The sequence below is a fragment of the Neolamprologus multifasciatus genome, chromosome 22, assembly GCF_963576455.1.
Source record: "Neolamprologus multifasciatus chromosome 22, fNeoMul1.2, whole genome shotgun sequence".
NCBI classification, from domain to species: Eukaryota; Metazoa; Chordata; class Actinopteri; order Cichliformes; family Cichlidae; genus Neolamprologus; species Neolamprologus multifasciatus.
Window position 1 is genome coordinate 20,278,457 of NC_140459.1, and position 26,140 is coordinate 20,304,596.

Sequence of the window (26,140 nt, forward strand, 5' to 3'; positions counted from 1 at the left end):
TCACTGCGTCACGGACTGAGGATCATGACAGTACCCCCCCTCAAGGGCTGGCCCCCGACAGCCACAGAGAAACACCACCAGACCCGGGTGGGCGGTAGGGGGTCCAGGACGGAGGGACCGGACCAGGACAAAAATGGAGGCCCTAGAGTCCCAAACAAAACGTTCACAAAACACACAGGGGAGCAGAGTCTGAAACATAGTTCAGGTGGCCGGCTTGGGGGCCGATAGCACAGAAGGCCAGGATGGGACAGTTCAGGAGGCCGGCCATGAAGAAGGCCGTGGCGGCGTGCAAACAGTTCAGTAGGCCGTCCATGCGGAAGGCCGTGGTGGCAACAGAAGTCCGAAGGCCGTCCCCGTGGAAGGCAGTGGCGACGACGACCTCGTTCAGGAGGGCGTCCACAACGGCCAGTGATGATGAGGTTCTAGACGTGGACCGGATGGCGGTGTGCCAGCAGCAGAGGATGAGGCAGAAGCTGCTGCTGAAGCCGAACCAGGCAGGGCTGGAGCTGAAGCTGATGCAGAGGCCAGGCGAAGCTGAAGCTGATGCAGAGGCCAGGCAAGGCGAAGCTGATTCAGAGGCCGGGCCGGGCGAAGCTGAAGCTGGACCGGGCGAAGGCGAAGGCGAAGGCGAAGGCGAAGGCGAAGGCGAAGGCGAAGGCGAAGGCGAAGCTGAAGCTGAAGCTGAACCGGGCGAAGGCGAAGCTGAGGCTGAAGCTGGACCAGACGAGAATGTCGCTGCAGGCGGCGGCGTGGAAGCCGGAGACAAAGGCGCTGCAGGCAGCGGCGTGGAAGAATATATAAAACAGTACCCAGATGAACACTTTGACAAAAACATTTATGTTTACTGAAGAGGAAATATGGGGCAGCATGGTGGCGTGGTGGTTAGAGTTGTTTCCTCACAGCAAGAGGGTCTTGGGTTTGAATCCACTATCTGGATGTTTTTTGTGTTCTTTATGGTTTCTCTCCTGGTATTCTGGCTTCCTCCCACAGTCTAAAGATATGAATATAGTGGGGGTTTATTAACTGGTGATTCTAAATTGTCCTGAGGGGTAAATGTGAGTGCAGATGGTTGCCTGTCTGTCTGTGTTAGCCCTACAACAAACTGATGACCTCTTTGTACCCTACAACTCACTCTATGCCACCACTCCTTGCAAATGTGTTTGCAAAACTCACCTACTTTTTCCACTTCTACATCTCTTCACTGACAGATCTCATTTGTTTCAATCTGCAGCAAAACAGCGACTAAACACTAAAGATCTCAATATGCTCCAAGAGATGGTTTGCCTTTATCGCTAAACTTTCTACTGAGAAAAAAATGATGCTGTTTGAATGGATCTAATTGATATAAAATGTTTGCATTGTTAACAAAAGTATATTTGAACACATCCTCATTGCATGCCTTTCCCCCAATGCTAAACAAATTGTTTTGTTCTATTCCTGCAGGAGTTGTGTGATTTGTAGCGATTTCAGTTGTTCACTGATGAACACTGAAATGTTAGTGAGGTTCACCTGCTGTATTTGTTGTGCTTTATAATAAGCATAAACCACTGATCACATGTGACAGGGTCAAAGCCATCAGCGCACTGTGAAACAGAAATGGAATTTCCATTAAATTACAGTAAAACACTAACAACACGACCCGACATTCACTGTGATCACTCCAGTGTGCTGTATCAGCATTAGGTTTTACAGTTTAAAAATAATAATCTCAACTGGCTTATTTCTACTTTTTTTTTTTACTGTAACATATAGTTGTATGACCTGATGCACATTTCATCACAAGTACTGAGAACTTCCTGCAGGATTCTTGCTACTGCTAGCTAAACCTGAAACACGGGTTTTGCCCACACAGTCACTGGAAACCACTTCACACAACAAAGTCTAAATGTCAAATAACTGTAACAACCATCAAAATAATGATAATGATAAACTTCCATGAGTAGATGTATGTGTAGGTGCAGGCTCAGTACTTTTGTCCATGTAAGTATGAGCTTCACTGTCACCACTTTAGGTTCCTTCCAACTGAGCTGTACTGGAATTTAATTCCATAACTGCCAAGCATGCAGGAAGGTAGCACCAAAGGAGGAATTCAGAGGTATTTTAAGCTTGCAAGACCAACAGGTTTCTTTGTTTTTTCTTACTAAACAACAAGCTGTGGTGGAGTGAGTTGAATGTATTGTCCAAAAAGAATACTTCCCTATCAACACCTCTCTCTCTCTCTCTCACTGTGATTTAAAATTATGTATTGTTAATTGTAAGAGTTTTTGGAAAGCTTTTATTTCACTGGGTGTTTTCTCACCTCACTAATCTGCTTACCTGTTTAGCTTTGCAAACTAGAGGTGTAACAATACTCCAAAACTTCTGTTTTGATATAGGAAAATATATCAATTTTACAACACTGATATGCTTTAATAAAGGATTTACTTCTCGATGTGGGTATAAATGTATGGGGAAGAGGGAACTTCCGGATACGAATTGTGGGTGATGCATTTTCTGATTTTTATACATGCTAGACATGTGGTAGAGCTCTAATATGCATCTTTTAATTAGTTTGTGTGAGATAGTCGTTGTCACGACTGGGGCAGCAGCCGTGTGAAGTGTGGAAGGAGGACTCAATTGCAGCACTTATTAAGATGTGAGGATGGTTTATTGAGAATGCCGAACACAAAGTGGGGATGGCAAAACAGAACTAAGGATGAACTAAACTGGGAGAAACTAAACGAAAGAGTAGCAAACCTGAACATGAAGGGAGGACAGCAGGGAGAGCATGCAGGGGATTTACAGAGTAATGCAGAGTACGCAGGGTAACACAGAGGATGAACACAGACGACGCGACGAGGAACAGAGGCAAACACACACTACTGCTGTGTCCCAATTCAGGGTCTGCACGCTTGAAGTATGCATTTTAAGTGCGATTACGTCACCGCCACGCGACGACGGCTGTCCCAATTCGAAGTGTACTTGAAATGCATACTCCAAATGCGCTGTCGATTTCCCCAAATATCAAGCGTGGTCCGGTGCGCGCTTCGTGGTCCCACAATTCATAGCGCGGCGGTGGGTGTGGATAATTTTGCCTCAAAATACGGCAGAAGGGAGCTGACGAAGAGTGAACTGTCAAAAGTAAGTACTGAATATGATGTCACTTATTTATGTGAGAATGTTTAATAACGAAGAACATTAAAACATTGCTGTTGGCCACATATCGGCAAGGTTATGTGACATATATATATCTATATATCTATATATATATATATATATATATATATATATATATATATATGTCAATACTTGACTGTTTATTATTGTTTATTGTTCTTCGTTATTAAACATTCGCACGTACACAAGTGACGTCATATTCAGTACCGACTTTTGACAGTTCACTCTTCGGCCGCTCCCTTCCGCCGTATTTTGCGGCAAAATTATCCACACCCACCGCCGTGCTATGAATTGTGGGATATATGGGACCACAAAGCGTGCACCGGACCACGCTTGACAATACTATAATATTGGCCATATTATATTTACATTACCACAGTGAGATAACTTTAGTCTCATGAACAACAAGAGCTAATTGTTATTTACTCACTACTCTTGTAATGACTGTTCAGTACAGAAATGAAGCTCAACAATCATGTTTTACAGTCCTGTGGTCTCAGCCTCAGATACTCAACTAATCAAAGTGATGTCATGACAAAAATGAATGACCAACAAAACATTTTTTTCTCCTTCATTTATGTCACACAATCTCGTGTTTCTCGCGGTTAGTATCATGGTTGCTAGGCAACCTGAACAGCGCGACGAAGGCTAGACTGTCCCATTTCACAAGCCTCTCACTTCCTCACTTCTCGTACTTATAGTACGCACCGTACGTAGTACGCGTAGTGCGCGTACTTCAAGCGTGCAGACCCTGAAATGGGACACAGCCTATAAATACACAGAGGGACACTGGGAAATCACACACACAGGTGGGAGACACAGCTGGACCTGATTAACCTGACGAGACAGGGGAACACTAACACCAGGGACCAACAGAGGGAGCACAAACCCAGAAACCCAGTATCTAAAACACAAAACACAAACCATCCCAAAACAGCCCACAAATAATAATGAAAATAATAACAATAAATACACCAAACACAAAATCACTGCGTCACGGACATGACAAAAGTGGCTGAAGAAGAGCAGAAAACAGATGCTGTCCATTGTAGCAGGTGATGTTTTTTTAACAAACAATGTGACTAAAATTATTTTTGCAAAAACCTCCACAAATCAAAAACTCAAATGTTAAGGTTGTGCAAATAAATATAACTGAATTTAAAACAACCAAAATTAATATTGAGTGCACCAAGCTACGCTGACCTGGTCTTCTCCTCCTGAACAACTGAGTTCTTCTGTTTAAATACTCTCAATCGATCCAAACAAATAGTCTCTAAAGGATTTTTTTATACAGTGGGTAAGACTGAATATTATAATCATCCATTTATTAATGCTGTTTTTTACCACCAACAAAACACACTATTAAAGTGTAGCCATTACATTTTTCAATAATACATACATAACTGAAGCAAACAAATCCCTAGTTTTCTTCCCCCTCTTTACCTGGTTCCATCCATCAGAAATAAACAGGAAGATATGAATACATAAAGTGAAGCAGCACGTCCGTAAGTAAGGTAAGTTCACACACAATAAAAACAAATTAACAGTTTAAGCAATAAAGCTAATGTTAACTTAACAAAACTTGTCAAAGTGGATGTTATTTTAACTAATCTGCAAACCATAAGCAAACCTGGGACAGTAAATGTTTGCAAACTACAGAATGAAGATAAGATATGGCTAAATCAAAGCAAAAAAGAATGCTAACTAATAATAACAAGACTAAATTGTGTGTTAGCAAATGTGTTCTCGCCTACTTTGTCACAGTTTAAATTTTTATTTCATTTGGAATTGTTTTTGTCTTTTTTCCGGTTTATTCTGAGTGAGGTTCCAGTGTGTTCTTGCTTGTTTCAGTTTAGTTTTACTGTCTGTGTCCTTGGGCAAGATTCTGACGTCCAAGTTGTCCCTCGCACATCCATCAGTCTGTGGGTGAAACTTCGGTGTAAAAAGTGCTTAGACATAGAAAAAAAAAATCACTTGTATTGTGTACTTGTGTGTGTGAATGGATGGCTGAGGCATGGAGAGGTGAAGCACTTTGAAAGTGCGTAGAAAAGCTCTCTAGAAATGCTAATTTAAATTTTTATGTTTTAGCTGAACTTTTATTTGTCTTAATGATTATAATAGGGGATTACAAATTCAATAACCACTCATCGTCACAGAAAATACAATATAAATGCATAAATATATGAATAGTTTTTAAATATTTCTTTTAAAAATGTACACTAGTGTCAGACAAAGCCAAGCTATCCACCGCACACAGCTAGAGGGACCCTTCAGTTATTTAACATGCCCTTCAGTGTTTCTATGTGACTGAAAAAAGGTAGCCTATAATCTCCATCACTTTACTCCGTGCTGTGAATTTAACTGAACGTGGCCTTAAATGTAAAACATGGCATAAACAGTGTTGCACCTAATGATAAAGTGTAAAGAATTAACAATGCACTTCTGTCAAACAACATATTTAAGTGATTTAATGAAGCAATTTAAAATGAAGCGACAAAGCGAGGATGACTCATTTCGTTAAATACCTTCTCGTCTCCTGATCACTCTCCGGCTTTTGTGTAAAAGCTGTCCCTGAATCTGCCGGTGCGGGTGTGGAGGCTCATGTACACTCCTACCTGACTACAGGAGCTTGAAGAGTGTGTGGCTGGATTAAAGAAGATCCTCTGGGCCTTCCTCCTACAGTGCTGTCTGTAGAGGTCCTGGATGGCTGGCAGTTCAGACTTGGTGATACAATGTGCATATCTGGCCATCCTCCATACAGCTTTGTGGTCCAGAGCATTACAACTGCTATACCAGGTTGTGATACAGCCTCTCGATGGTGCCGTTGTTGAGTATTCTGGGGTTTATTCCAAACCCTCCTAATGATATGCATATTCATGTGGATAACCTGTCTAGCAACACCAGGCTCCACTCATAGTTTCTGACCACGTGAGGAATCTAAGATAAATATTTGCTCCAACTCAAATATCGATGTTGCAAATGGGGGACAGAATTCTTCCATTTGCTGTGATGTTGTTCTGTGTTTTCCACACTAGGTGTCAGCAGCAAACAGCCCGTTTCTAGAAGAGTGACCAAAACATGGAATAAGTTAACAGTAATGGATCTGCAGTTTGGAAGCTTTTTAGGCTGGCAAGACCAACAAGGTTTTATTTTGTTTGTTTGTTTGTTTTTTCAGTTTGTTCATCAACTTCAAAGTCTTATCTTAATGAAGTATTGTGATAAAGCTGTAATTCATTATGTTGGACTGGTGTAGAGCAGGCTGTGGTGTTCATGGGCACTCAGACTGTGATGTGAAAAGAAGATAAATGAATGACTCAATGACCCAGTTTGGAAGAAGATGCTATTTTTATTGGTCAAGTGTGAAAAGTACACAAAGGAAGGAAGAAACCATAAAACAAATCCGAAGCCTTTCACCTTACTACCTTAAATTCAACATGCTGGTCTATACTCACTGACACTCAGTCACAGGGGCAATATAAGACAATGGAATAGATAAAAAGCACATTTCCATTACTAAAGCAATAATTGGTGACTCTCCATTATAAAATATGCAGTAACATTAGCTTCATCCATGAAATAATTGCCAGAAAATTAAAATTTTCTGAAAGTGGAGGATTTATTGAACCTTCTGACAAATTAAAACAAAAAGAAATTAAATATTCATTTGAAAGTATAAGATTTAATTTTCACAATTTTTTACACCTGTGTACTATTTTTAGCATGGCAAAAAGAATTTTAGGACAATTTTTAACAAAAATAACCAAAAAAATCTATCACAGTGGACTTTAAAGCCATCTCAGCATGTGTTACCATAACGCAAGAGGGGTTGCAGGTACATCTCTAGTCACAGCAGCTGAAAATCTGCTTCCTGTGTCCCTGAAATGATTACAAATTGTTCAGTTACAACAAAATATTTTGGTCAGAATGTTTTGTGTACTCTAAAACAGCATCTATTTAAGTTGCCCCTTCAGATCACAGTGTGAGATGTTTAGAGAAGGAGAAACTGAAACCTGGCGGGCTGTAAAAAGCAATTTTTGCTGCTCTTCGATCGAGCCAGATTGTAACTCTCTGCCTCATTTGATCACTAAGGGGCAGCAGAAATAAGCTCTACTGCTGACACTGAACTGGAATCAACGCAAAATATTAATTTCTCTGTGGGAGATTTGTGGTTATTTAGTTGCTACATGCTCTTTGCATGTTTGAAGCCAGTGTACTTTGGATTTATTAAAATCTTTCAAGGCTGCAAAACTATGAAGAAAAAATACTCAGAGCTGAAGAAAGCCAATGAGTCAGTAATAACTCTCTGTGATATCATCCCCACAGGGTTTGGATTTTGCATTGGTATCACATGACTTGATAAAACACCAGTAAACAAAAAAGGTCTGTAGCCTTTAAAATTGATCTGAACAGTGAGTCATGCAGTGAAATTATCCCAGGATGTTTTCCACATGTGAAGGTAGTTAGAATGTGGCGTTTCCTACCTTCTTCTAGTTTTCTTTGTCCTCTGAAGTTGGGATGAAGGACGCAGGTCCTGAAGGTAGTGCTGGCTTGCGGAGGAAAGGATATGTGAGTTTTTCCCTCACACAGTGCTGGTAGGTTCGGTCACAGTCAAATCCAATTGGACAGCAGTGGTAGCCATCCAGACAACATTTGCCCTGCAAGAAACACTTTTAGTCTCTCAAAAGAATAATTATCATAGCTGCAAACTTGCTTCATCTCAGTGGAAGATAAAGGGAATTTTATTAAAATCATGTGTTTTATTGCACAAGAGTGTTTAGACTGACTCACAGGAGAGTAGGGACAACAGGTCCAGCCTCCTTGCGGGTGTCTGCAGCAAGTAGTGCCATCAGGACAGTAGGTGTAACTGTCACAGTAGACCACCGAAGTCTTTATTTGATCTGGGACGTGGCTCTCTTTAAGCTCCTGGAGTGGAGTTCCAGGCAGTTCAGGGGGGGCTGGTTTCTCTGCAGCTTCCTTCTTCACCATGGGTATGGTCAGCCACGGCTGGTCTAATTTCTCACAATTCATGGTAACCATGTTACAGCGATATCTTGACGGGCAGCAGTGGACCCGGTCGGCACAGCACATGGCCTGCAAAGTAAGTAAGACGAGCAGAGCTTTTTAATAACCAACAATCAAGTTACTGCACTGGCAAAGTTTCTGACTTACATTTGGATATAGGCAGCAGCCATATCCGATATTAGTCTTGCAGCAGGTGGCGGTGTCTGGACAAGTACTCCCATCAGGACACATAGAGCATGAAGCAAATCCCCACAGAAACACACCGAATGACAAACACAGACTGATCCTCAACATCTGGAAGACAGAATCAACATGACTTTGCAGACTTTTTTCTTTCTGAACTAAAAAGGTCAGACTTTGTAACTTTAATGTGACACACTAAAGTCCAATTTTAGTAGCAACAACTAAACCATAAAACACTTTACAAAAAAGTTCACTTCTTTTAATCACTTACCTTTAGGCAGTGAAGAAATTCAGCAGCTTCCTGTGATGCCTTTCACACTTTCCCTTCTGCTGTATCACACACAGCTCTATATAGTACAAGTCAGACACTCCCACTGAGTAAGAATGAAAGATTAACATCACGTAACACCCCTCTATCTCATGACTCTCATATTAAGACAGACAGGTTTTGAAAACTTCTGGAACTGCAGAAGTTCAAATCCACTACTTAACTGCTGTAATTACTCAGCTTAATATACAGTCTCCACATATCCTCATATGACATGATTGTGTATGCACAATAAAGAAGGAGTAGGTCTGTAAGCCTCACCTATTGATCAAAGTACAACAGAGCTGGCAAAAGTACAGACATTCTTCAATATGTAGGAGCAGAGATTGAACTACTGAGTACTATTTATCACAGTTGCTGAGCAGTCCTTACGTTTGTATATAACCTCTTCTTCCCCTCCTGTCCTGTCTTTCTTAGAACCCTGAAGATAACCAGGGTTCTAACCGGACTTCTCAACTTCTTGCCATTGCTAGCTAAACTTGCAACACTGGTCTTGGTTACAGAAAAATCTCAAATCAAATCACATATCTACAACAATTACAGCAAGGGATGACTTTTAAGTATGCCTTAACTATTCCAAGTGTTTTGATAGCAGTTCATGACAAAGTCATCGCACAGCCCAACAGTACAACAGCCTCATATAGCAATGGAAGACCTTAGGTAATTAGCACAGCGGCTAACTTGTAGAGGGCTAGCATGGTGGTGAGTGCAGGACACTGGGGGGGGGGGGGGGGGGGGGGGGGGAACAAAACTAAAAAAAAAAAGTGTGAACTTCAGTCCCTGGTGACCATTAATCTACTGCGTTGAAAAAAGAGAACAATATGTATTGGGAGCCTGTTGTTGCTCCAAAAGATTAACTAGCTAAGGATAGTTCCCTCCAATTAAAAATAGGTGCAGCCAATTATTGAATGGACTACCACATGAGACTCCTCCGTGAATCGCAACCTTATCATGGTGGAGGGGTTTGTGTGTCCCAGGGATCCCAGGGGCTATGTTGTCTGGGGGCTTTTGCCCCCTGGTAGGGTCTCCCATGGCAAATTGGTCCTGGGTGAGGGACCAGACAAAGAGCGATTCAGAAGACCCCTATGAAAAAAACACAGAGGGAACAGTTTACCCTGCCCGGGATAGGGTTACCGGGGCCCCGCCCTGGAGCCAGGCCCGGGGAGGGTGCCCGAGGGCGAGCGTCTGGTGGCCGGGCCTCAGTCCATGGGGCCCGGCCGGGCACAGCCCGAAGAGGAGACATGGGCCCATCCTCCCGCAGGCCCACCACCCGCAGGAGGCGCCATAGGGGTCGGGTGCATTGTGTGCCGGGTGGCGGCCAGGAGCGGAGGCCCTGGCGGACTGACCCCCGGCTGCCAAGACTGGCAATAGGGACATGGAATGTCACCTCTCTGGTGGGGAAGGAGCCTGAGTTAGTGCGTGAGGTTGAGAGGTACCGGCTAGATATAGTCGGGCTCACCTCTACGCACGGCTTGGGCTCTGGAACCAGTCTCCTGGAGAGGGGCTGGACTCTGTCTCAGTCTGGAGTTGCCCCTGGTGAGAGGCGGCGGGCTGGGGTGGGTATTCTAATATCCCCTCGGCTTGCTGCCGGTACGTTGGGGTTTTTCCCGGTGGACGAGAGGGTTTGTTCCCTGCGCCTTAGGGTCGGGGAACGGGTCCTGACTGTCATCTGAGCTTATGCGCCGAGTGGCAGTTCGGAGTACCCAGCCTTCTTAGAGTCCCTGGGGGCGGGGGGGGGGGGGGGGTGCTGGAAGGTGCTCCACCTGGAGACTCTGTTGTCCTGCTGGGAGACTTCAATGCTCACGTGGGTAACGACAGCGAGACCTGGAGGGGCGTGATTGGGAGGAACGGCCTCCCTGATCTGAACCCGAGCGGTGCTTTGTTATTGGACTTCTGTGCTAATCACAGTTTGGCCATAACGAACACCTTGTTCGAACATAAGAGTGTCCATAAGTGCACGTGGCACCAGGACGCTCTAGGCCGTAGGTCGATGATCGATTTTGTAATCGTATCACCAGACCTGCGACCATATGTTCTGGACACTCGGGTAAAGAGAGGGGCTGAGCTGTCAACTGATCACCACCTGGTGGTGAGTTGGATCAGGTGGCGGGGGAGGACGCTGGACAGACCTGGTGCACCTAAACACGTAGTGAGGGTGTGCTGGGAACGACTAGCAGAGGCCCCAGTCCGCGAGATCTTCAACGCACACCTCCGGCAGAGCTTCAACAGCATTCCGAGGGAGGCGGGGGACATCGAGTCCGAATGGACCATGTTCAGCGCCTCCATTGCCGAAGCTGCTGCATTGAGCTGCGGCCGCAAGGTGGTAGGTGCCTGCCGTGGTGGTAATCCCCGAACCAAATGGTGGACACCAGAGGTGAAGGGAGCCACCAGGCTGAAGAAGGAGTCCTATCGGGCTTGGTTAGCCTGTGGGACTCCGGAGGCAGCCGACAGGTATCGACAGGCCAAGCGGAATGCGGCTCGGGCAGTGGCTGAAGCAAAAACTCGGGTGTGGGAGGAGTTCGGAGAGGCCATGGAAAAAGACTTTCGGACTGCCTCGAAGAGGTTCTGGCAAACCGTCAGGCGTCTCAGGAGGGGAAAGCGGTGCTCTGCCTGCACTGTGTATAGTGCTGGCGGAGCGCTGCTGACGTCGACTGAGAAAATTGTCAGGCGGTGGATGGAATACTTCGAGGACCTCCTTAATCCCACTGACGCGTCTTCCAAGGAGGAAGCAGAGTCTGGGGATGAGGGGAATGACCCGCCAATTTCTGGGGGCGAGGTCACTGAGGCAGTTAAACAACTCCTTGGTGGCAGAGCCCCTGGTGTTGATGAGGTCCGCCCCGAGTTCCTGAAGGCTCTGGACGTTGTAGGGCTGTCCTGGTTGACATGCCTCTGCAATGTTGCGTGGAGATCAGGGGCAGTACCCGTGGATTGGCAGACCGGGGTGGTGGTCCCCATCTTTAAGAAGGGGGACTAGAGGGTGTGTTCCAACTACAGGGGGATCACACTCCTCAGCCTCCCCGGGAAAGTCTATGCCAGGGTGCTGGAAAGGAGAGTTCGTCCGCTAGTCGAACCTCTGATGCAGGAGGAACAATGCGGTTTTCGTCCTGGTCGCGGAACACTGGACCAGCTCTTTATCCTCTCGAGGATACTTGAGGGTGCATGGGAGTTTGCCCAACCAGTCTACATGTGTTTTGTGGACTTGGAGAAGGCATTCGACCGTGTCCCTCAGGGTGTCCTGTGGGAGGTGTTGCGGGAGTATGGGGTGTCTGGCCCATTGCTACGGGCCATTCGATCCCTATACAACCGTTGCAAGAGCTTGGTTCGCATTGCCGGCAATAAGTTGGACTCGTTCCCGGTGGGTGATGGGCTCCGCCAGGGCTGCCCTTTGTCACCGGTTCTGTTCATAATTTTTATGGACAGGATTTCTAGGTGCAGCCAAGTGGCGGAGGGCTTTCGCTTTGGTGGCCTAAGGATCTCATCTCTGATCTTTGCAGATGATGTGGTTCTGTTGGCTTCATCGGGTGAGGGCCTCCAGCTCGCACTGGAGCGGTTCGCAGCCGAGTGTGAAGCAGCGGGAATGAGGATCAGCACCTCCAAATCTGAGGCCATGGTTCTCAGCCGGAAAAGGGTGGAGTGCCCACTCCGGGTCGGGGATGAGGTCCTGCCCCAAGTGGAGGAGTTCAAGTATCTCGGGGTCTTGTTCGCGAGTGATGGGAGAAGGGAGCCGGAGATCGACAGACGGATTGGGGCTGCAGCTGCAGTAATGCTCTCAATTTACTGGTCGATCTACGTCCCTACCCTCACCTATGGCCACGAGCTGTGGGTAGTGACCGAAAGGACGAGATCGCGGATACAAGCGGCGGAAATGAGCTTCCTCCGAAGGGTGGCTGGCATCTCCCTTAGAGATAGGGTGAGAAGTTCGGCCATCCAGGAGGGGCTCAGAGTAGAGCCGCTGCTGCTCCACATCGAAAGGAGCCAGCTGAGGTGGTTTGGGCATCTGATAAGGATGCCCCCTGGGCGCCTCCTGGGTGAGGTGTTCCAGGCATGTCCCACCGGGAGGAGGCCCCGGGGCAGACCCAGGACACGCTGGAGAGATTATATCTCTCGGCTGGCCTGGGAACGCCTTGGTGCTCCCCCGGATGAGCTGGAGGAGGTGGCTGGGGAGAGGGAGGTCTGGGCCTCTTTGCTTAGGCTGCTGCCCCCGCGACCCGGCCCCGGATAAAGCGGATGAAGATGGATGGATGGATACCACATGAGAACATTTTGAGAACAAATTGAAGCACCCAAGACTATGCATTAAAGGTCCAAACTCATGCTAAAGATGCAAAATGTTTATCTCCGACTCTCCATAATGTTTTCATTTAAATATAAAAATACCTCACTGGAGCCACCCAGAGTGAAATGAGCAGTGTGGGAAATAATGTCACACTGGTGTGTGTTTTGTTGCGACATTAGCAGTTCCCATTGTTTCAGCTCCACACTTGGGGAAAAAAAGTCATAAAATTAAAAATAAATGTATCTCTACTTTCAGCAAAATATTATTGTATATAAAGGCGTTACTAGAATTATGAGGCACTACGACAAATTTTTTTTAGTTACATCAAAATTGGAGCTCATCCAGCTCACATATTACTAAATCACGAAATGTAGGTGAAGAGCTGTTAGGTGACAGGCAGCAGATGCTTTATTGCTTAATTTTGTTACTGCAGAGAAAAGAGCAGAAAACTACAGGTTTTGTGAGTATTGTTTTTTTTTTCCTTTTGTTCTATGCTTACAGGTTTACAGACGCTTGTGTTTACAACTATCACTAGATGTTTAAAAAAAAACCCTGTTGGTTACTGACGGTTATTTAACATCAGAATGTTTGGCATGCATATATGTGGGTATGTGTGTGTACCAAATACTGTATCGTACTTACTTTCAGTTTCTTGTGTTTCTTAAACAAAATATATATTATGTGAATGCTGCTATCTTTAATGGTCTTGAAGATACAATGAAGATAACTATTGACTGGAGCCAAGTTCTTCTTGTCTTCTTCTGGTCGTTGGTAGCTAAACCTGCAGCACTGGTCTTGGCCCCATAAAGACTGAAAACCACAGCACACATCCACAACAATCAAAGTTTACACATAAAAACAAACTGAAATAATCATTCAAATTGGTTATTTATTAATATAAATGATGTTAAAAAAAAATCTATCCCTCGGAAGGGCTAGAAAAATATTCTGCGTTTTAGCAATTAATTTGACTTTCAATTAATGTACAAGATCGCTAAATTGTGGACTTCAGTCCTATGTTCAGAACTGCAACTTGGTGACTAATAATGTATAAAAAGGACAGAAAGATATGTACTGGTAGTTGCTGGTGCCCAACTTTTGTGGCACTAGCAAGAGATGGTGCCTTGCAAAGAAAATTATAAAATATTCTGCATTTTAGCAATTGATTTGACTTTCAATTAATATACAAGATCGCTTTATCCAAGAAAACTGCTTTTTGAACTGTAACTTGAAATGGGAAATTATAAGGAACATTTCACAGTGAATTTCTTCTTTTTCTCACTGCTTCACTTTTTGTTCTTGGTTTCAGGAAAGAGCACGTCTCTGAAAACCATTTCACAATAATGGAATTTCTATAATCAGCTGCAACAGCAACCAGCAGTCACAAGGTCAAAAATGTACTAAACTGGCTTTGAACATTGCCAAAATTAAATGTATTGTACTGGCCAACGGGAATGTTCTGGCTAACACTGCGGCACAGAACCCATGTATCCATAGTTTCCACGTTACGCTAAAGCTCCTGGGACACGCCGATGTGTCTCAAGTCTATGAACATCTTCAAGTTTAACTTAGCCAAAATGCCAGATAGTTGCTGTGCTATCCGATGCACAAATCAACATTTATTTACACCTGCCGGAATGGTGCAGAGTATGTCAACAACATGTGAACACACCTCTCCTAACCCTGCCTTACAGTCCAAATCACACCAATCTGACAATTTAATGCTACGAGAACTTTTCTGGCCCTAAACTGTAAGTTCAAGTTGACAAAACACAAGATTATGTTTATTATTTACCCATAAAGACTGAAAATACATGTTGCTGTCTGTACTTTGAAAGCTTTCAAAGCAGCAGTGTAAGGTGAGGGACTTTCAGGGATTTTTTTAAAGCTGCAGACGCAGAATATGGAACACGAGTCCCTCAAATTCATATCTTTGTTTTTCCTCCATGGAAGGATGATCTAAGCAGTCTTGGCTCAAGACAAGTGAAAAAAACAACAACACTCAACTATTGGTCATGACACTGGAGTAATGTTTTGCCCGTCAGGGTGGTGAGTCAGTCACATGACTGAAAACTCTGCCTGGTTGGGATCTCAGTTAAGGAGATTTATAAAATTAAATTACTGTGTTTTAACTTAAATAATTCTTTATTTTAGTCTGATCATGTTGAGCATATTGTTTCCAAGATGGCAAAGGGCATTGCTCTCTTAAGGAAATTCTCTACATATCTTCCTATCTCTGTCCTGAATTGTCCAATAATTAGGTCATGCTAAAAAACATATATAAAAGTTACAGCTTGGGGCATCTGGAACAGTTCAGCAATTTAAAGGCATGTTTAGTTACTCGTGCAATCAGCTATTGTGAAATCTGTGTCATTCTTTTATTTTGCAATTAACTTGTAAGGTGTGGTTTTAGTCGTGATCATATGACACAGCAAGTGACCTCTGGTCCACCAGATTTACCCTGTCCTCAGCTGATTTTAAGAAAGGAGCTGCCAATACATAATTTACAATACAAAAACTAAACCTAATAAATAAACAAGCTTTAAATAAACAAAATTTAACAAATTCTACACAAAAGCTGTTGTCAAGAAATCTGACATGACTGCCCTGCACTTCACACAAGGATGCTGACGAACACCCACTTGGCCAAAAAAAAACATTTTAACAAACAACCTGCGTTTACAGTGATTTACTCAATGTCACACTGCAGGATATTACATTTTTATTTTGCCTGTAGTAGTGATGCTGTGCTGGGGGCTACACAACTGTGGATGTTTCTTGGCACATGATAATAAAAAAAGTGCCCAGGGGACAAAAAGGCTGTGGTTTGAAACTGTATTACTCATGCCATGAAAATGAGGAGGAAGGAACTTAGCTAACCTTTCTTTTTTTAAAGTACTGTTACATCAAGTGGTGCTGGTTAGTTTAGTGTAGCGTTGTGTGCAACATTTCAAGAGATTTGGAGTGCTCTCTTTGAGAAGCCCTTATTTTGATTTGTGTTGAACATAAAACACCGGCATGCTTTGGTTAAAAATGACTTTTAATCAGATAAAGAAAGAAAGACGGACTCGGCCTACAGTGTGAGAGACAGGGCAACTTAAACATCTGGTCAAATACATTTCTTTTTGGTAAAATGAAACTGAGAATTTGGCTTCTGTGGTTTAAAGTGCTACAGCTGTGAATGCCCTCTATATTCTCCGTTGAGGTACAGGAACAAAGAGCATGGGAATAATGTCTTTTCTTCAAATGTGTATTACTGGCTCATGTTCTTTTGAGGCAGCAGGGACAGTTCCCATTGTTCCTTTGGTCACATACTCAAATAGCTATCCAGTTCACAGTGTGTCACAATTCACAGGTTGTCACCTGTGAAATGACAAATATGACACTGCTGTTGATAACAGTTTGGGTGAAGACACATTAGGTCAGCGGTCCCCAACCCCCGGGCCACAGACCAGTCCATGAGTCGTTTGGTACTGGGCCACGAGAGTTGATGCTCGGGTGTGAAATTTATGGTTTCCAGGGTTTTTATTGTTCTTTTTTATCGTTTTTATCATTAACTCACCTTTCACTGGGTCTTTTCCCATGTGTTATGAATAAATCTTTTTTTGGTAATGGGCGATCGTGGCTCAAAGAGTTGGGTGTTCGTCTTGTAACCGGAAGGTTGCCGATTCGAGCCCCGGTCATTGTGTCCTTGGGCAAGACACTTCACCTACCGCCTACTGGAGATGGCCAGAGGGGCCGATGGCGCGATATGGCAGCCTTGCTTCTGTCAGTCTGCCCCAGGGCAGCTGTGGCTACAACTGTAGCTTGCCTCCACCAGTGTGTGAATGTGAGAGTGAATGAATAGTGGAATTGTACAGCGCTTTGAGGGCCCCGAAAAGCGCTATATAAATGCAATCCATTATTATTAATGGTCCTGGTTTTATTTTGTTGTATTTATCCGCGACACCTTAAAGGCCGGTCCGTGAAAATATTGTCGGAAATAAACCCATCTGGACCGCTGCATTAGGTGATCAATGTGTTGAACTCTGCTTAAATTCTCATCTACACTGTAGGAAGAGTAGCAATTGAATGTGTGTTTTCCATTCATCTGAGCTAAAAATGAGTCAAATGTTCATCGTGGGTGGAAAAATAATATAGTAAGTAATAAGTAGTAATTAAAGTAATAGTAATATGAGTAGAAAAAAACAGGTTAAAACTAAAAATCCTTTAAATTGATCGCAGATAAGAAAATAGAATGTAATAGCTTTATTGTCAGACCAAACAATAAAACATTAGGAGTGCAACTCTAAAGTGGGGTTTAAAATAAAACATCAAACATAAAAATGCTGAATAACAAATACTATAACTGAGTTATTATACTCCAAAGGAGAGAAAGGACAGAAATGGCCCTTAAAAAGAAGAAGTCTATGAATCTACAGGTGTGTGTTTTGGCTGATCTGTATCTCCCAGAAGGTAACAGTTCAAACAGATGGTGGACAGGCTGAGGGCAGTCCCTAAAACCGTTTATGCTCTTTTGAGGTAGTGAGAGTTGGTGTTTTCCTCCATGGATGGCAGCTGGCAGCCAGTGATTTTTTTTTCCGCTGTTCTCACCACTCCTTGCAAAAACCTGTTTTGTCTTCTACAGAACAGCCTGTATACCACACTGGTAAGCAGTATGTTAGACTCAACTGCAGCATGGTAGACAGATATAGGCAGTCTTGAAGCATGAAGTCCAGGTGCTGGTTTTCCAGTGTGTGCGTCTGATGCCCCAAAGCTGACTCAGAACTGTAACACCATCAATGGCTGCAGTATGGAACAGATGTGGGTGTGTCCTCATCTCCCAGAGGAGTCATCAAACAGACATACAGACACAAAAACATGTGAAAATATAAATATAAACAACCAGACTATCTGCAGTGATTTAACTACTTTAAGACCTCTGTGAAAATCATTTACAGTATATATCACAGAATTTAAGGCCTTTAAAAATCACAGAACATACAGAGAAAAGTACTAAACTGAATCAATTTCAGCTTTCATTTTTCATGATGTATATTATATTAATAATTAAATTTAATTATCTGTATCTTTACCACACATTTGCCACACAGGTGTAGATAGTGTAGGTTCAGTGAATGCTTAAATTGCACTGATTAGAATATACTGGACATTCAAAGCTAAGATTCAGCGCACTGTGTTAGAGGCTGGGATTTGATGAATTCATCATATATACAACCTTTGATCATCATTTATGTCCAGTTGAGAATGAATCTGTGTACTCACATATTAAATGAACTGAAATCAGTAGTGTGATCTCCAGTCTTGATATAAGGAATGAGAGAACTGACAGTTGTTATTTTAATCAGCCTGTCTCAGTTGTTTTAACTCTAAGTATCACAAAGTAATGTGGTAACATCTGGACTGACGAGTTTACTGTCAGCATTTTAATTGCTAGTTTAAAGGCTGTAGGCTGCAGCCGTTGCTCTAACACTGTATAAATGTAACGGGCCTCAGTGCTGGTTCTAACAGTCTGAGCTGCTTCCAGCTTTATTTGTGAAGAGCACAGCAGCTTACAAAACACGTAGCTAGCTCATACAGCTGCGACGTACATTTTTCATATGCTAAGATGCAGTAGCGGTTTTAGATACGGGCGACACGGGCAGTTGCCCGGGGCGGCATCGTGGTGGGGGGTGGCATCACGGGCATCGGCAAAGAATATAAATATACACTTTAGGACTAGAGGTAAAGGGAGCAATAACAATTTAAAATTTACAGTTTGATGATTTAAAGTCTCTCACACAACCCGTCGAAAGGGGGCCGGCTGCTTCCAAATAGAGCACATTTTCATTTATAATGTTGTAAATCCAATTGAAGTGCAATTGGAAAAAGGTTTTTGTATGAAGTTTATTAAATTGGAATTCAAAAATGTTTTTGAAATGAAGTTTTTAAAAAGCATTTTAAAAATCAGTTTATTAAATTGGAATTCAAAAATGAATTTACAAATGGAGAATTTATTCTACAATTCATTATTTCAGCACAGAATTCTTTATTTCGATGCACGTGGCTCTTGTGGTCCTCCATATGTTAACACATAGTGAAAATCATGGAGAAGCTTGCGACTCTGCAATGGGAAATTGATAGATCCCGGGACCAGTGATGGACATTAGATCAACTGCAGAATCGGAATGCAGTTTTTCGCCCTAAACCAAACCAAAACAACCACTATCTTCACGTGGCCTTCCCTCACCAGCTAACATTTCCCGGGCCAAAGCTGGAACAACAAATTCTCCCAGATAACAAGACGGTGTATGACTCTCTACTCTTTCCTCCTACTTCTTCAAGGTTACCTGCGTTGGCTTGTTGACTTTTGCTTAAATCTAGGTGAAAGGGCTCTCTCTCTTGAGTTGGACACAAGATACACACATACATATGTACTCAGACAGAAATATACAATATACAATATAAATGACTACTTCCACTCGATGCAGCCAGGCGGGTCTGTGTCCAGTGCCAGAATATGGGTGCAGGACCAGATGGCTGTTGTTTCCTGTTCTCAGACTGCTCTCCTCCAGTCAATCAATCAATCAATCAATCAATCAATCAATCAATCAATCAATCAATCAATCAATCAATAAAAAAGATGACTGAAGAAGAAACACTCAATGCATCATGGGAATCCCCCAGCAGCCTATGCCTATTGCAGCATAACTAAGGGAGGATTCAGGGTCCCCTGGTCCAGCCCTAACTATATGCTTTATAGCAAAAAGGAAAGTTTTAAGCCTAATCTTAAAGATAGAGATAGTGTCTGTCTCCCAAATCCAATTTGGAAGCTGGTTCCAAAGAAGAGGGGCCAGAAAGCTGATGGTGCTGCCTCCTATTCTTTTAAATACTCTAGGAACAACAAGTAAGCCTGCAGTCCAAGAATGAAGAGCTGAATATGGTATTATAAAGTCAGTCCAGACCTTTCACCCTATCACTGAAAACATTTGGAACATCATGAAGCAGCTGTTGTAGATAAAATATGTGTTTACGAGCTTTGAAAATCATGGTAATCTAACAGTTGTATTGGCAGTTAAAGTCTGTGCAGGCCTACCTTTTACCTGATTAAGCAGAAAGAAGGTAAAAGGTAGGCCTTAATGAAGAACTAGAACTAGTATAAAAATCGGTATCCATCCCTGCAGCTGGCAGAATCGACAAATGTCCCAGTATTTAGGATTTTACATTCCTATGAGCTGGTATCACATTAATCACCAGCAGTGGGATGGAAGACTAAAATACACTGAATGAATGGTTTTCATGCCAAGGCAGAAATGCACCAACCTGATATTTGGTTTAAATACAATCTTATACTAACTCAAATATCAGTATTTGTCACACCGTGGGCTGACTTATTAGATTCACTGTAATTTTGTTCAGTTATGTTTACAGCATCATGTGTCCTTAGTAGAGGGCTCATTCCTAAATGGAGCATTAGCATAGCATGGGGCAAGCAAACAGATTGGGATGAGCAATTTGGAGATTATTTAAGATGGCAAGACCAACAGGGTTCTTTGTTTGTTTGAACTTTCTGTCTTAACTGCAATCTATGGTTGACTGAATTGTCAGCAGCTGAAAAGTTTCTTGTCAGCGTATCTCTTCTTGTCTGATTAAGTTCATGGAAACACTTCCTGAAAAGATTTAACTGCATATAAGGTAACATAATGATAAGATAACATAAGGTAATTCACAAAGCTTGCTGTGTGGCAGACGCAAATGAAAAATTCAGGATGCAGGTGGGGAACATAAAAAAGGATTTAAAAAAATGGATGTTAAAAAAGGTCAAAAGTAATCAAAGAGGTAAGTTCAAACCAGGGAAAACACACATCTATGAAACAGGAACTATGGAATGAGGGAACGTGGAAAAGACAAGCACACATCATTAAGAGGGGACATGACAAAGGCCAAGGGGAGACTCAAACAATATATACAAAGAAGAATAAGGCTAGGGGAAAACAGCGAGGAAAAATCAAGGATAGCAAACTAACCTCAAAACAAGGTACACAAGACAAGAGACTTTCAAAATAAAACAAGAATTAACTTCCACTGAGGAAAAGACAAACAGACAAACATGCAACAAGGAAAGACAAACAGAGATACAGAAACACAGGGGATGCAGGAATTCCCAGGAACATGAGAAATAAAATAAAAGCTGAACCGAAACTTTGAATGGAACTAGATATATAAATATATGTAAATATATCCTTTCATGGGGCTTCTCTCTGTGTTATAAGCTGTTGAATTTCATTAAAGCCTGATTCACTTCATTTGTGTCTGTCCAGGTGCTCACAAACTACTGCTAACACATAAATGAGTGGAAAGAGACCCCGTCTCATCCAGTTACTACCACAAGGACACTCGGTTTCATTATTTTCAGTGTTGTCTGTAAAATTGAACCTGTCTTTGTTTCACTTCCCTATTTTCTTTTTACTGTAACTTTACCTCCTCCTTCCTTATCTATGTGTGTTGCTCCAACAGCTTCTTCATTTCTCAATAACTCTAAATGTCATGCTGCCCGCAGAAACCCGGCTGTGGCGCCTGACTTGTTCATTTGATCAAACTCAGCATGTCAGTCTTGGACTTCTTTATGCCCAGAGCAGTCTGATCTGGCAACCAGTCACACCAATAGATGGAAACTCACATTACTATCATTTTTATTTGCAAATGTACTTATATTTTTCTTCTCCACACCAAACACTATGACTTGACTAGAGAATAGTATGACCTTTCAGTTTTTGAAAAAATCCAGCCACTGGACATTTTTAACAGACAACATGACCCAAGTTAAAAAAAAAAAAACAGCTCCAGGAAATTATGTTCAATTGTGATGGTAAAATCAATATATGCAATATGTGCAACATTCTTCAGCAAATCTTGACTAAACTAATATTAGCTCCAAAAGAAAAAAAAAGAAAAAGAAAACTGTTACGGTGCAGTTTCAACATTCAACATCGTGTTTCAATATTGTTTGTGTGGCCCCGAGAAATCTCAAGAGTAAGAATTACTGCACTTCAAGAAGGAAAGCAGTGCTGCCCATCTGCACAACACTGGGCCTGAAATCAGTACAATCAGTACAAGTGTTTGTGTTAGAACAGCTGCTTTTCTAAAATTGTGGTAAAAAAAAAATAATTTGCTGTTTTCATGCTTTAAACCTGTAAAATCTGTAAAATTTACCTCGAGATCAATGTGCTACTGTTCATAGAGCTAACAATTTTTTCTCACTTCACATCTAAAACAATCAAAATGTTAATATTTTGAAACTTGAGTATTCAAAATAAACAAATATATTAATATATAAATAAAAAAAATGTGCATACATGTTTCATTAATAGTTGTTTCTAGATCTGGATTTTTGTGAAATTAACTGCTCCCAGTTTGTTTATCTTAAGCAGGCTGAACCATATGGGAAGGTTAAGGTTAGGGTAAAGTATCACACTCAGAAACTCATGTTTTTAAACTCATATTACACACTTTGTGTTACAGGGTTAAACAATTTATGTATAATCCTTACCAGTGGGTGGGGACAGTAGATACCTTGAAGCAAGACATCCCCCCCTGGCAGTAATGTAGAGAATCACAGTGAATGACTTGAGCCTTAGGAGAGCCGGCGCTGTCTTGTGTTAGAGCTGGCTCTGGTGTTTGCAGAAGGGGAAAGAAAGCTAACTATTAGTCTCTGTCTCTTATCCAGAATTAGCTGGAAATGTTAGCTAGAAGTACATGCCTTGCAAAGGAACTTAATACATCAGAGTAAGAATGAAGTGTAATAAACATTTTGTCTGCACATTAAGTATGGCAATGTTTTTTTTTTCTGATGTGTTATTGCAAGAAATGTGCAGCAAGCTACAGTTTAGAATTAAGAAGTGCTTCTAAATGGTCCAACTCATCAAAATCAGCACTTTCTAAACTGTAAAACAGTTACACTGAAACTCTATGTAGACCTGTCTCTTTAGACTGCACAGAAAACTCATTAAAAACATTTTACATCACTACAGCTTCCTCTTTACAGTCAAGACATCCCTGTTTTTTCCACTCTTTAAAATAAAAATAAAATAAAAAAGGAGAGAGTCACCAACATTTACATGTAAGCTTGAAATATGCTGAATGGTTTTTTTTCAACTTTGTGAGGCACTGATGTAATATTTGGTTCAGATATCAACTCCACACCTACTCAAATATGTATGCTCTGAATGGGTGAGCAGGGGCAGATTTATTCCATTAGCACTGATGTTGTTCTGCATTTTCCACATTAGGTGTCAGCAGAGAGTTTCCAGAAGAGTGAACATAACATGGGAGAAGCTAACAGCAACAGATCTGCAAGAAGCATTTTAAGCTTGCAAGACCAACAAGGATTGATATTGTTGTTTTGTTTTCTGTCATGATGAAGTTTTTGTCTGCAGAATATTTTCCTGTCTCTCTCTCTTGGATTATAGCAGTTGTAAGACTTACTAAAAAGCTTTTACTGCAACACACACTACCGGTCAAAGGATTTAGAACAACACAATTTTGCCAGTTATTTTTCAATTCCAATGAATAGCTTGTAATGGTACAAAGGTAAGTGGTGAATTGCCAGAGGTTAAAACAAAGGTAAGGTTACCCAAAGCTGATGCAGAGAAAAAGGCAATTAACAATGGACGAGAGACAGACCACATAACAACAACATAACACTTGAGAATGTAGGTCTTTCCTACAGAGAAATTGCTAATAAAGGCAAGGTGTCAGTGCGTACAGTTTCCTTCACCATCAAAAAGCACTCAGAAACTGGGACAATCTCTGACAGGAAGAGGTCTAGCAGACCCAAAGCCACAACTGAATCAGAGGAAAAGTTACTGAGAGTTAACAGCTTGTGTGATAGGTTGCTTCAAGCACAGCTTAATAGTGGTCGTAGTAAGCAAGTCTCAGTTTCAACTGTGAAGACTTTGAACTGCAATGGACTACTGAAGACTGGAAGAAGCTATTATGGACTGATGAACAAAAATTTGAAATCTTTGGTTCATCACGCAGGATCTTTGTGTGCTGTTGAGTAGGTGAAAGGATGGTTCCACAGTGTGTGGCATCAACTATCAAATATGGAGGAGGAAGTGTAATGGTCTGGGATTTTGGGTGGTACAGAGTGAGAGAAACCCTGAACCAAAACTGCTACAACAGCATTCTGCAGCGTAATGGAATATCCTCTGGTATGCGCCTAGTTGATCAGGGGTTCATCCTACAGAAAGATAATGACACAAAACATAAGTGCAAGCCAGGCCAGAACTACCTGAACTACTACCAGAACTACTACTAAAGATGGTAAGCTTGAAAACATGTAGTGTTCAGCACAGTCTCCAGACTTAAACCCTATTGAGCTGGTTTGGGACGAACAGACAGAAAAGTGAAAACAAAGTAACCTACAAGTTCCACACATTTATGGGAACTTCTGCAACAGATATGCGAAGAACTTTCTGAAGAACATTTGATCTCTATTGTAGAAAGAATGTCTCGGGTGTTTTCAGCTGTTATATCTGCCAACTGTGGCTACATTGATGACACAAAAGTTTAGAATACATTTTCCTCTATAAATTGATTTACTGATTTACTGTGCTTTCATTTCAGAGTGCAGTGAGACATTAAACTGCATAATTTCCAATAAAAACTGGAACAATTGTGGTGTTCTGATCAGATGGAAATTTAAATTAAGAATTTAGCGACTCTGATTCCATTTAGATATCACTTATTGATTTAATTCCTTTTTTATTCTCTTATTAATTCTCATTGGCTTCTCGTTGAGTCACCACCATCACTAAACAATATATCAATAACATTTAATTTTTGCAAATTAATTGTATGCTTTGTTTGTGCATGTTTATATATGTGTAGATTTCCCCTCTTTGTTGTAATCAGTGTTGGAGCCATTACTCAAAAAACATAATGTATTACACATATTGTCAGCTTTAACATCTCTCTGGGTTCTTGGGTAGCTTAACATTAACATGGTATCTGTGCAGGTGCTTACAAAGAGACAAAGTTGTGTTAGCAGCATAATGTAGTTGTTTCTGGCCTGGATGTAGTTTCCACTTCACAATAGTCCTCCTTTTGTGCAATGAAAAAAAGTAAAGTAACGTCCATATCCACCGCGTAGACTGCGCCACCATTTTCCTCCTCCAGCACACAAACTAAAATCCACTGTGTGCAAGTGGAACCAATAACCTGGATCAATAGGCAAACAAACTGAAAATTCCAAGGAGTTGGAGAGTTCTCAATTGCCATTCCAATCCACCATTATGCATGGTAACATAATTTGTGTCTGTTTGTGTATATTTCTTCATATTTTCATAGGAAAAAAGGAAGTAGGTACAGCAATTCTTATTTTAATACTGGAACGTGCAAACATACATTGATATACAGAGTAGAGATGGACCGATCCGATATTACGTATCGGTATCGGTCCGATACTGACCTAAATTACTGGATCGGATATCGGAGAGAAATAAAAAATATAATCCGATCCATTAAATATCAAAAAAGCACCTCACAAAACTTGGCGACGTGGCGAGCTGGAGCAGTGTGGTCACGTGATAGAGCGGCTGTGTTTATTTGTAGCCTGCTAGCAAACATTTCATCTCCGAGGAAGTTATCTCAGAGAGAAGTAAAGCAAGTGTGTAAGTTCATCTCTGAATGTTTGTAAAGCATTCCCGCGTTAAGCTTAACAACCGATATATAGAGCAACTGCCTCTTCTCTCTCTCTCCTGCTGCTACTTCAATCGTGAAACTGCTTAATGATCAGCTGATCGGCTTTTCTGTCCCGAGTCCGTCTCTCTTCTTTGTTTTTGGCCCACTTCTCACCAGAAAGAGGAAACCAGCGGCTGAACAACAGCAGCACTATTAAGCTTGATAAGCTGTTGTTAGAATTTATTTAATATTACTTTCTACACCAGGATCTTTTTCTATGCAGCTGACGGCTGGTAACTGCAGGGGCGGATCTAGCAAAGTTTAGCCAGGGGGGCCGATAGGGCATGAACAGGCAAAAGGGGGCACAAAGACATACTTTTCTTTCTTATTCTCATTTAAAATATCTAGCTTTTAATTATTTAATAATTATCTGAATCTTACACCCAAAGTTTTAATCTGATGTAAAATGTATAGAAGTCCATTACTGTATATAGTAACTGTTAAGTCTAATA

The 26,140-nt window shown here is 42.0% G+C and overlaps 1 protein-coding gene across 1 annotated transcript; it reads right to left on the minus strand.

The window, feature by feature from the left end:
* Positions 1 to 5,265: 5,265 nt before the first annotated feature.
* On the minus strand, positions 5,266 to 8,756 carry LOC146493428 (progranulin-like). Its single transcript, XM_085148286.1, has 5 exons — positions 8,633 to 8,756; positions 8,326 to 8,472; positions 7,945 to 8,247; positions 7,638 to 7,811; positions 5,266 to 7,032 (listed from the first exon to the last, which is right to left on the minus strand). Exons 2-4 carry the CDS (start codon positions 8,470 to 8,472, stop codon positions 7,644 to 7,646), a joined length of 618 nt encoding a protein of 205 aa, XP_085004412.1. The 5' UTR covers positions 8,633 to 8,756; the 3' UTR covers positions 5,266 to 7,032; positions 7,638 to 7,643.
* Positions 8,757 to 26,140: the final 17,384 nt, after the last annotated feature.